Source organism: Saccopteryx leptura, chromosome 5 (assembly GCF_036850995.1).
Source record: "Saccopteryx leptura isolate mSacLep1 chromosome 5, mSacLep1_pri_phased_curated, whole genome shotgun sequence".
Classification (NCBI taxonomy): Eukaryota; Metazoa; Chordata; class Mammalia; order Chiroptera; family Emballonuridae; genus Saccopteryx; species Saccopteryx leptura.
The window spans coordinates 120,159,786-120,172,110 of record NC_089507.1 but is presented as its reverse complement, the minus strand read 5'-3'; the positions used below and the strand labels follow the sequence as shown (position 1 = coordinate 120,172,110).

Sequence of the window (12,325 nt, the reverse complement as noted above, 5' to 3'; positions counted from 1 at the left end):
GATTTACAAAAAAAGCTTTCTTCTGTGATATCTTTAATTAAGATCATATTTAATTATTGTTAAGGGAAATCAAAAAAGATATAATGAAATGGAAAAAATATTCCTTGTTTTTGGATAGAAAGAATAAATATAGTCAAAATGACTATATTACCCAAAGTGATACACAAATTTAATGCAATTTCCATCAAAATTCCAATGTCATTTTTTAAAGAAATGGAACAAAAAATCATCAGATTTATATGGAACTATAAAAAACCCTGAATAGCCTGACTAGGCGGTGGCGCAGTGGATAGAGCGTCAGACTAGGATACGGAGGACCCAGGTTTGAGACCCCGAGATCTTTAGTTTAAACGCGGGCTCATCTGGTTTGAGCAAAGCTCACCAGTTTGGGCCCAAGGTCGCTGGCTTGAGCAAGGGGTTACTAGGTCTGCTGTAACCCCACGGTCAAGGCACATATAAGAAAGCAATCAATAAACAATTAAGGTGTCGCAATGAAAAACTAATGATTGATGCTTCTCATCTCTCTCCATTCCTGTCTGTATGTCCCTATCTATCCCTCTCTCTGACTCTCTCTCTGTCTCTGTAAATAAATAAATAAATATTAAAAAAAAAAAAAACCCGAATAGCCAGAGCAATCCTAAGGAAAAAGAACGAAGCTGGGGGTATTACAATACTGACTTCAAATTATATTATAGAGCCACAATAATCAAAACAGCATGGTATTGGCAGAAAAATAGACACTCAACCAATGGAACAGAATAGAAAGCACAGAAGTAAAACCACATGTATATGGTCAAATAATTTTTTTTTTTTTGTATTTTTCTGAAGCTGGAAACGGGGAGAGACAGTCAGACAGACTCCCGCATGCGCCTGACCAGGATCACCCGGCATGCCCACCAGGGGCGACGCTCTGCCCACCAGGGGGCGATGCTCTGCCCCTTCGGGGGGTCGCTCTGCCGCGACCAGAGCCACTCTAGTGCCTGGGGCAGAGGCCAAGGAGCCATCCCCAGCGCCCGGGCCATCTTTGCTCCAATGAAGCCTTGGCTGCGGGAGGGGAAGAGAGAGACAGAGAGGAAGGGGGGTGGGTGGAGAAGCAAATGGGCGCTTCTCCTATGTGCCCTGGCCGGGAATCGAACCCAGGCCCCCCCCACCCCCCGCACGCCAGGCCGATGCTCTACCGCTGAGCCAACCGGCCAGGGCCTGGTCAAATAATTTTTGATAAAGGGGCCAACAACACATGATGGAGAAATAAAGCCTCTTCAACAAATGGTGCTGGGAAAACTGAAAAGTCACATGCAAAAGAATGAAACTCAATTACAGTTTGTCCCCTTGTACTAGAATTAATTCAAAATGGATCAAAGACCTAAATATAAGACCTGAAACAATAAATTACATAGAAGAAAACATAGGTACTAAACTCATGGACCTTGGTTACAAAGAGCACTTTATGAATTTGACTCCAAAGGCATGGGAAGTGAAGGCAAAGATAAATGAATGGGACTACATCAGACTAAGAAGCTTTTGCTCAGCAAGAGAAACTGACAACAAAATAGACAGCCAACTAAATGGGAAATGATATTTTCAAACAATAGCTCAGATAAGGGCCTAATATCAAAAATATACAAAGAACTCATAAAACTCAACAACAAACAATCCAATAAAAAAAATGGGAAGAGTACATGAACAGACACTTCTCCCAAGAAGAAATAGAAATGGCCAACAGATGTATGAAAAGATGCTCATCTTCACTAGCTATTAGAGAAATGCAAATCAAAACTACAATGAGATACCACCTCACATCTGTTAGATTCACTATTATTAACAAGACAGGTAATAACAAATGTTGGAGAGGCTGTGGAGAAAAAGGAACCCTTATCCACTGTTTTGGGGAATGTAAAGTAGTACAACCACTATGGAAGAAAGTATGGTGGTTCCTCAAAAAACTAAAAATAGAACTACCATATGACCCAGCAATCCCTCTACTGGGTATATACCCCCATAACTCAAAAACACTGGTACGTAAAGACACATGCAACCCCATGTTCATTGCAGCATTGTTCACAGTGGCCAAGACATGGAAACAACCAAAAAGCCCTTCAATAGATGACTTGATAAAGAAGATGTGGTACATATACACTATGGAATACTACTCAGCCATAAGAAATGATGACATCGGATCATTTACAACAACATGGATGGACCTTGATAACATTATACTGAGTGAAATAAGTAAATCAGAAAAAACTAAGAACTATATGATTCCATACATAGGTGGGACATAAAAATAAGACTCAGGGACATGGACAAGAGTGTGGTGGTTACCGGGGCTGAGGAGGGTAAGGGAGGAGGTGGGGGGAGAGGAGGGGCACAGAAAAAACCAGATAGAATATGACTTTGGGTGATGGGAATGCAACCTAATCAAATGTCAAAATAACCTGGAGATGTTTTCTCTGCCTATGTATCCCGATTGATTAATGTCATCCCATTAAAATTAATAAAAAATTTTAAAAAGATTATATTCCATTGGTTCCAACTCTTCTTAAAGCACGCAAATTAATTTATGCTGGATCTCTTTAGGTTCCATGTTTATCAATTATTCTAGTATAATTCTAATATAGTTTTCTTTTTAATTCCATCTTGTATGACCTATATACCCCATGTGTTTATTATTAATATATTTCTTTTGTTTCTATCCAGGTTTTTAGTTCACTGATTGTTCTATTTCTCTTCTGGACTCACAATTTATTTTTTATAACTATTTAGACTGTCCTATCAAGTTTTTTGTAAAACTTTACATATTTTCCTTTTGGCTGTTTTAAGGAAGGAGTATATTGCCTAAATGGCCTTGCAATTATGGGGAAATTACTTGTCCAAATTTACCTTTCTTTTCCTTTTATGATGAAATTACCTCAAACATAATCCCACAAAAATCTGCAATTCTCTTTGCCCCAGTGAAGGGGTTGGGAACCTTTTTGGCTGAGAGAGCCATGAACGCTACATATTTTTGATTTTTTTTTTTATTTATTTTAGAAAGGAGAGAGAGAGAGAGAAGGGGGAAGGAGCAGCAAGCATCAACTCCCATATGTGCCTTGACCAGGCAAGCCCAGGGTTTCGAACCGGCGACCTCAGCATTTCCAGGTAAACGCTTTATCCACTGCACCACCACAGGTCAGGCAATTCCATGAGAGCCATACAACAACCCGTGTATGTTACGCATTATCCAATAAAAATTTGGTGTTGTCCGGGAGGACAGCTGTGATTGGCTCCAGCCACCGCAACCATGAACATGAGCGGTAAGAAATGAATGGATTGTAATACATGAGAATGTTTTATATTTTTAACATTATTTTTTTGTTTTATTAAAGATTTGTCTGCGAGCCAGATGCAGACATCAAAAGAGCCACATCTGGCTCACAAGCCATAGGTTCCCAACTCCTGCCCTAGTGTAATCCTGGTGGCCAAGGCCAGGCAGGTTCACATTGGATTCGGGCAGACAGTAGAAAACTGTGGAGCCGGAAAGGGTTGGGCCATTCCATTTAATAAAGTCTCACAATGGCGGACAAGCACACAGGCAGAGGAAACCGCCTCTCAGGCACACAAACAAAAAAACTGGCCCCTCACAGTGGTGGGCAGACAATCTGCACATCCATAATCCTCAATCTCTCTCGAGCACAAGCACCCATAGCCTTATATAAAAGCTATGCACACATGCCTCTGCCACGTGCTCATGCCCTCATCAAGCAAAGGGCTTACAGCTAGTAACCCCATGAGTAAGCCTAACACAGCTGCCCCACACCTAGAAACACATCTTCATTCATTCTGAACATTCAGTCAATCGGGCTCTCACTACAAATCTTTAAAATTTATAGCTTTCACTGTGTTGTTGTGATCTGATGATCAGAGTCTCCAGTACCCTTTTCAATCCTAAATGTCTCCTGCAGTCTTAGTGGGCTGGGAGTCCATTGTAGACGATATTAAATGACATCTCCATATGACTTCTCCTTAGGCTCTGCATCTCTTGATGTCTCACAATGCAAAACTAGGTCTCTCGTGGAAGACATCTCACTTCCTCCAAGGCCCGTTCACTCCCCTAGCCTCTGCTCTCCATGCAACAGATATTAGCTATGCATATCCTGACCATGACACTTATTTGGGGGGAAAGCTTGCAAATGGAGTAGCATGTGTTAGCTGTGAGCATATTATACACAAGCCAATAATTCACAGCATTGTGCAGGTGTTTCACACTTAAGATTTGGAGTTGTGGTCATTTCCTTGTTATGGGGAATGTGATTTTTTTTTTCCTACTTGTGTTCTTCATCGTAGTTTCCATATCATTGCCGAGAAGTTAAGTCTCTCATAAAATTCCACAAAATAGTGTATTTACCAAAAAATACATTTACTTATTGCTATCTCATCATCTTTATTATATGCGGCTTAAGTGTCTGTCGCCGATAGCTTATTGGTTGCTTGCGTAACTGTACTAGCCAATGGGGTGAAGTTGCCATGGCTGAATGCAAATTGAGCGGGTCAGGGGGAAGGTGAACATTTGTTTGCATTGGCAATCATCTGCTTTTGAAACAATTTAAGGCTGAACGCAAATTGAGCGGGTCAGGGGGAAGGTGAACATTTGTTTGCATTGGCTATCATCTGTTTTACATAAAAACTACATCTTAACATAATTTCTTTTAAGAATGCCTCCTAGAAAATACAGCACTGAAGAGGAGAGAAAAGGAGCTAAAGCTGCACAAAAACGGCTTTCTCGACAAAAAGAAACCACTGAGCAGAGAAAGACAAAGCTTGCTTCCATCGCAGAGCAAATGCGTCTTTCTCGGCAAAGTGAGACTGATGAGCATAGAGAAACAAGGCTTGCCTCAGATGCAAGACAAAAAAGCCTGTCTCGACAAAATGAGTCCCTTGAACAAAGGCAGTAAGCATGTTGGCATTTTTTTACCTGAGCCTGCATTTGGACACGGTCAACTTTATGTTGCCTGTTCAAGAGTTCGTGAAAGAACGGACGTAAAATTAAAAATAATTGATGCTCCTCTGCAAGGCGAGCTTAAAAATGATGGAAAGATCTACACAAGAAATGTTGTGTACAAAGAGATCTTTGACATGTGAATTAACATTTTATTATTTAAATCACCTTTATTTATTGAGCTAGCAGTGGCTCTTAAGAAATGTACCGCCAGTGGTTTCCTTCATTGCACTCTACTTTAAGCAATTAAGCAAGTAGAAGGGGGAAACCCCGTGGGGCACTAAGCAAAGGGGCGTCCTCGCCGCCTGCCCTAGGTAATTCAGTTTGAATTAGCAGACACCTTTGCACAAATCATTTTAATTACAATTTATAATATCTAGAACAGCGGTCATTTCATATGACCGCCAGGCTTTCTAGTTTACTATATCTTAAAATTACTTATCTGTTTCCCAACTCAAAGGGTCCTTAGGTCCTGTGGCTTATCACCGAGTCATTTTTTTCCTTCATTATATTTTGTTGCTTCAAAACCTAGGTTCTTAAAGCTTCAAACTAAAAAATGTGTGTGGCTATTTTTTCTGGCCTTTCCTTGAATCAATCAACTGAAAAAAATCAATAATATAACAATTTACTTAGTATAGTTATATTTAAAAAGTCCATTGTGGAAATACATAATAATGAATTTTCAGGTGTCCACTAGATAACCTGGGAAATGACTTATGTAGAAGTCATTCAATCTAAGATAGAGAATAGCGGCAGGAGTTTGCAAGAACAAGCTATAATCTGTATAAATAAAACTCACCATATTTATTAATAAAACTAGTAGTCATCATAAAAAGATGAGTGGTAACACCATTACACAGTGATAGAAAAACATATACCGCTAACAGTTCAGCAGATAATGAGAAAATCTGCTTGAAAGCTATAAAAAAAATTCCCAGCTAGCTTCACTCAAGGGAAAATCACTTTGCCTCAGGGCTCATGTTGCTGCTCCATGATACATTCTCCCCTCGGGCATCTCCTCACCTTTCAGGTCCTGGTTCAAATACTACCCACCCAGAGACCACTTTCTCCTCCCTCTGTCCACTCCAACCAAAGTGACCTCCTCTCATCCAGTTGCTCTCTTTCAATCACACTGTTTTTGGATAATTGATAAACACTTTTTCAATGTATAAGTAATATACAAATAATGTTATAACTCTAGATAGTTAACACTTGCAGGGAAGAATGAAGCTTGACAGGCGGAATGGAAGCAGAAGGTAAAGGCTTGGAGTATCAGGCTAAGGAACTTGGGTGTGCTTTTGAAAGCACTGAGAAGTCACTGAGGGTTCTTTGTGCCAAGGAAACAACATTATCAGATCTAGAGTTCAGAAAAGTAAATTTCAGCACTGTGCAGGAAGGCGTGGGAAGGGAAAGGAGACACCTGAGGTGACACCAAATAGAACCTGCTTTCCCCATCCAGGTAGAAGACGGCAGAACCTCACCTGAGAGCAGGGAAGAGGAGACAAGCTCAAAAAGTGTTCAGAGGGAGTTGATAGTAGTTAAGACTTGAGTTTAGACCAAAAAAAAAAAAAAAAAAAATACTGTTTTGAGGAGCCAAAGAGCAAAAGACATAGTCATTTCTGACAGGTGTTTATTCAGTTAAGAATACGTGTTTTTTCAAAAAGGTGAACATTAGAAATTGTTTAACAACTCCAGCCAATATTCTTCTCTTAAAGTTAGCATGTGTGCAACTAGTGTTCCTTGGTTTCTGAAAAACCTGAGATTAAGTGTCTTATAACCAAATTCAAAAAAAGATCTGGAGGCTTTTCTATCAGCCATGTAGGTGGGTGAAGCCATGAGACCCTGAAAGAGAATGACATTAACAAAATTCTATGACTGTCTTAGAGTTTTTGGTTTCGTATGATGGAAAAGGGTCTAAACCAGGGGTCTCAAACTCAACTCAGCATGTGGGCCGCAGAGCAAGATCACAGCCGTTCGGTGGGCCACACTAGGTCTACAAAAGGCAACTGTTACGCAACACTTTTCTCACTGCAGTTGAAAACAAAAAAAAAATCAGTACAACAAGCACAATCGTACATGCAGTTTACTCAGTGTCACAAAACGACCAGAAACTGTAGTTCGCATCACAACTGCTGTTAACTAAGCTAATATCTAGCTAGGATGCTAGAGAAATGAAAAATACAAGTAGGCCCCTAGGCTTACTTAATTTTATCCAAAATATTTTGAACTTCGTGGATTAGTCTGCGGGCCGCACAAAATTGTTCGGCGGGCCGCGAGTTTGAGACCCCTGGTCTAAACAATTGGATACAAATGATTCTTGTCTTCAGACACTGGGAGGTATAGCTAAGGGAAGAAGATCCTACCAGAAACTACTGGCATAGGGAATAAGCCTTCTTTAGTAATCAAATGATGACATAGACAGTAAACAGCATCTCAGCAGGGTTCTGTAGATGGCCACACAATGTGTGGTCTCTGTACATAGAAGTCTATGTGAACAGAACTCCCTACAGTTGTGCAGGGTACATCTGTACACAGCAGCCTCTAAATGAGTTGAATAAATGTATGAGTGAATCAGAATGAAATGACATAGGAGAGTATACATATATGTAAACAATAAGTAACTCAAAATAAAAATATGTAACTTATTAAAATATGTAAGCTCTATTGTACCCTGCCCTGAAGTCCACTAACTATTAAATGCAAATTATAAGTTTAAATTATTTCCTTAAGAGCCTGAAAATTTCTATGGATTAGCATGGTCTGAATCACTTAATGCAATCAAGGGAAGCATAGGATTCAAGATGGCACAGAGCCAGGTTGTTGAGACTGAATGGAAACCCCCCACCATGTTTTGTCTTGATTCAGTATTAGTAAGGTAGGCCTGTGGACTAATCTTTGCTCAAGAACACCTGCAAGGCTAAATGCTAGCACAACTTCAAAAAGAGAAAATGCTGAGATTTCAGGCAGATAAACTTAGCCATCAAGGTCACTCCTTTGACCAGCTGACTGGTGGTCTGCTTCTTACTTCTGTCTTCCTCAGACTGGTCTTTCCATTCTCGCTGCTTTCTCACTGCTCAAGTCTCTGTTCATGTGTCCCTTATTCCTGCTTGCCTGCTCTTCCACTCATTCAAATAGGTTCCGTCCATTAACAATATACTTCAGCCACTTCTCCCAGAAAACTAATTACGACAATTACTGTAGACTGAATTGTGACCCTCAAATGTTCCCATGTTGAAGTCCTAATATCCAGAACCTCTGAATATGACTACACTTGAAGGTAGCGTGCTTAAAGAACCAATGAAGTTCAAATGGAGCCCCTAGGTAGGTCCTAATCCAGTATGACTGCTGTCTTTATCAAAAGAGATGAGGCCACAGAGAGAAGCCGGGGTCACAAGTGCACAATGGAATGACCACATTAGGAGGCAGCAAGAAGGTGACCAAACGCAAGAGGAGAGGCCTGAGGAGAAAGCAGCCCTGCCAGCACCCTCACCTTCCAGCCTCCAGAACTGTGAGAAAACGCCTTTCTGTTGCTTAGGCCTCCCAGTCTGTGGAACCTTGTTATGGCATCCCTGGAAAACTAATAGATTTTGGTACAGGGAAGTGGGGTGCTGCTGTGACCTAAAACTGTGGAAGTGGCTTTGGAATTAGGTGACATGTAGAGGCTGGAAGATGAGAGGTACACATGTTAGAAAAGCTAGCATTGCCTTGAAGAGACTGCTGGCAGAAATATAAATGCTAAAGGTACCTCTGATGAGATCTCATAAGGAAATGAAGAATAAGTTATTGGAACTAAAGGAAAGGTTTTCCTTGTTGTAAAGTAGAAAAAACTTGATTAGACTGTGCTCTCATGACCATGGCCAGTTGGCTCAGTGGATTACAGTGTCAGCCCAACATGTGGACATCCCAGGTTCAATCCCCAGTCAGGGCACACATGAGAAGCAACCATCTGCTTTCCTCTCTCCCTCTCCTTCTTCTCTCTCTCTTCTCCTCTCACAGCCAGTGGCTTGGTTGGTCCAAGCATTGGCCCTGAGTGCTGAGAATAGCTCGGTTGGTCTGAGCATCAGCCCCAGATGGGGATTGCTGAGTGGATCCTGGTCCCTGGTCAGGGCACATGCGGGAGTCTATCTCCCGTCCTCTTACTTAAAAAAAAATTGTGTTCTTATGCTTTGTGGAAGGTAGACTTGTGAGCAACAACTTGGACATTTACCAGAAGAGATTTTTAAATGAAGCATTAAAGGTGTGGCCTGGTTATTCCTTACTAATTATAGTGAAGTGCAAGAAGAAAGAAAATTGTTAAGCAAAAATGAACCAAACTTGAAGATGTAGAAAATGTTCATCTTATTTGTTTTGCAAAAAGTGAGAAAGTGCATTCCAGAGCAAACATCAAGGGTATAGCTAGACAATCACGTGACAAAGAGATTACAGGTGTGAGTCATAGAGCCAATCAACCACTTCAATAGAAACACTGTCATCTGGACTAAAGGGGACAGAGACGGGATGAAAAGAAGGGAGGCTGTTGGGATTCTAGGATTCTACAGGTTGGGTCAATAGAGCTATATACCTATAAACCGTAGGGTGTTATTACTCCCACAGTCAGAATTCATGGGTCCAGGAATCAAGGTATGAGAATGGGAGCCCTATTTACTATTATAGCTAGTGACCCACTAGCAAAATTTTTACTTCTGTCCTCATAACTGTATGCTTTGCTGGCCTGGAGGTCTTAGTTCCAAAGGGAAGAATGATTCCACCAGGAGACACAACGATGCCACTGAACTGGGAGTTAAGGCAGCCACTTTGGCCTTCCTATGTCTCTACATCAACAAGCAAGGAAGGGAGCTGTTGTGCTGGCTGGGGTAACTGACCCTGACAACCACGGGCACACTGGACTGGTTTCCCACAACACATATAAGGATAAATATATCTGGAACACAGGAGGTCCCTTGGAGTATCTCTTACTATGACATGCCCTTGATTAAAGCCAATAGGAAACACAACAAATCCAATCCAGGCAGGACTACTACATGGCCCAGACCTTTCAAGAATGAAGCCACCCCATCTAGTAAAGAACCACAAAGAACTGAAGTTCTAGCTGACGCTAAAGGGCTACAGGATGGGCAGTGATGGAAGGCAGTTACAGATCCCAGCAACAGCCATGTGACCAGTTACAGAAACGAGGCCATAATTGTCAGTGTTCCTTCCTGTTTTGTTATAAATGTGTGTGTGTATCTTTGTTTTCTTCCTTCTCTTATCCTGTCATCATGTATCATGAAATATACTGACTTTGTCATAGTTTTTAAGTACAGTATTGTGAACTTTACCTCATAGTATTTAAGTTAAAAGATATCAGTGAAAGAAAACATCACTCAAGGACTTTGCTTCCTCTTCTGGAGAAATGACTATTTCATTTTGGTTATAGGCAAGCTAACCAGGCAGAAGTATGGTATTCTGTATTTAATAGAGATTAAGTGTGGTTTGAGATGCCTGCACAGACACCGAGCTGACAAGGAGTGGGTTTATGATGCTCCTTTTTATGTGTCAACTTGATTAGGCTAAAAGGTGACCAGATATTTGGCCAAACATCATCCTGCTTATTTTTATGAAGGTATTCTTTTGGGGTGAGATTAACAGTAAACTGGTGGCCTTTGAGTAAAGCGAATTATCATCCATATCACTGGACTTCATCTAATCAGTTGAAGGCTTTCATAAAACAAAGAGTAACCTCCCTAAGCAAGGAGGAGTTCTGCCAGAAGGCTGCCTTTGAACTCAAACTACAACTCTTTCCTGAGTCTCTAGCCTGCCAGCCTTTTTCACCAGAATTTGGACTTGCAATCCTCCACAATCACATGAGCCAATCCCTTAATGTAAATCCCTCTGTCTCAGTCTCTCTCTGTCTTTCTGTCTCTCTCTCCACACATACACACACACACACACACACACACACACACACACACACACACACAAACACGGACACACGCACACACATACACACACATGCACATGGTCTGTTGATTCTAAGAGAACCCTAATACAACAACTTTGACCCATATGGGTTCCTCCTTCTTCTGGATATATAATTATACTACTGTTTTTAAATTGTACCACATATAAGTCTCCCTAATTAGACAATAATTTGCTCAAGGAGAAAAAGTACAGCATAATATCCTTTGTCTTTCTCCCCAACTGCTCCCATCCATTTAGGTGAACAAAATAGGTTGCTGACTTCAACTGAGAAACAAGGAGGATACAATGGGAATGCTGCCTAGAATTTCTCAGGACCTCAGTGAAACAGAAAAAGATTATTCTTCCTTGGGGTACAGAGACAAGTTTTGTTGATTAAGGTTTTTGTATGGTAAATTGATTACTGGTATTTAAAGTCCTCCCAATATGCCCAGCTTCAGACTTCCATGTTATACCAAGTTATAATTTGGTAACCCTATGGCTATTTATATGCAAATGCATTTTACCTTTCCATTATTCATGTACACCTATTTTAAGTGATGGCAGTCTTCCACGACTACCCGAGTGTTTCCCCTAATACCCTCAAATAAAACCTTTCCGTCTGTAGAGCCACTTACATCATACTTTCAGGTTCTACTGCACAAGCCCCAACTGCTTTTGTGACATTGACGAGCAGAGCTTGGTTTATTCCAACCAGGAGGTTCACGAGGGGTTGAATGCCACCACATTTCCGGATAATGACTCGGTTTTCATACTCCTGGCAACATTCTCCCAGTGCGCCCACCACGTTCACAAGAACTTCTTCAGGCTGGTCAGTTAACAGTCCCACCAACGTTTCAATGGCTCTGTATTCTCGAAACCTAAGTTCATCACAGGGAAAGAGGTGAGGAGGGAAGAAAAGAGGATAACACTATTATTTTAGGTATAAAGTTAGCTGGTGATAATTAACAGTGATAATATTAATAGCTAAAAATTACTCACTGCAACTATAGGGTCATCCCATCCTTACAAAAACACTACAGTGGACTCTGGCCAGTTTGCTCAGTGGTAGAGCATCAATCCAGTATGTGGATATCCCAGGTTTGATTCCCAGTCAGGGCGCATAGGAGAAGCAATCATCTGCTTCTCGTCCCTCCTCTTTTCTCTCTCTCTCTCTCTCTCTCTCTCTCTTTCTCTCACTCTCTCTCTCTCTCTCTCTCTTTCTCCCTCCCGCAGCCCTAGCTTGATTGGTTTGAGTGCATTGACCTTGGGTGCTGAAGATGGCTCCATGGAGTCTCCAACTCAGGTGCTAAAAATAGTTTGGGTTTTTAGCCAACCCCCTAGACAGGGGTTGTAAGGTGAATCCCAGTCAGGGTGCATGCAAGAGTCTGTCTATCTCCCCTAAAAAGTTCT

General features: G+C 41.2%; 1 protein-coding gene across 6 annotated transcripts in view; it reads right to left on the bottom strand.

Moving 5' to 3' along the window:
- The window catches only part of ODAD2 (outer dynein arm docking complex subunit 2), a 224,608-nt gene that overhangs the window by 107,632 nt on the left and 104,651 nt on the right, over positions 1–12,325 (bottom strand). For all 6 annotated transcript variants that reach the window (XM_066386871.1, XM_066386873.1, XM_066386872.1 and 3 more), the window contains one exon: positions 11,551–11,793. In XM_066386871.1, the coding sequence (XP_066242968.1) occupies positions 11,551–11,793 (243 nt within the window). The remainder of the gene's footprint in view (positions 1–11,550; positions 11,794–12,325) is intronic.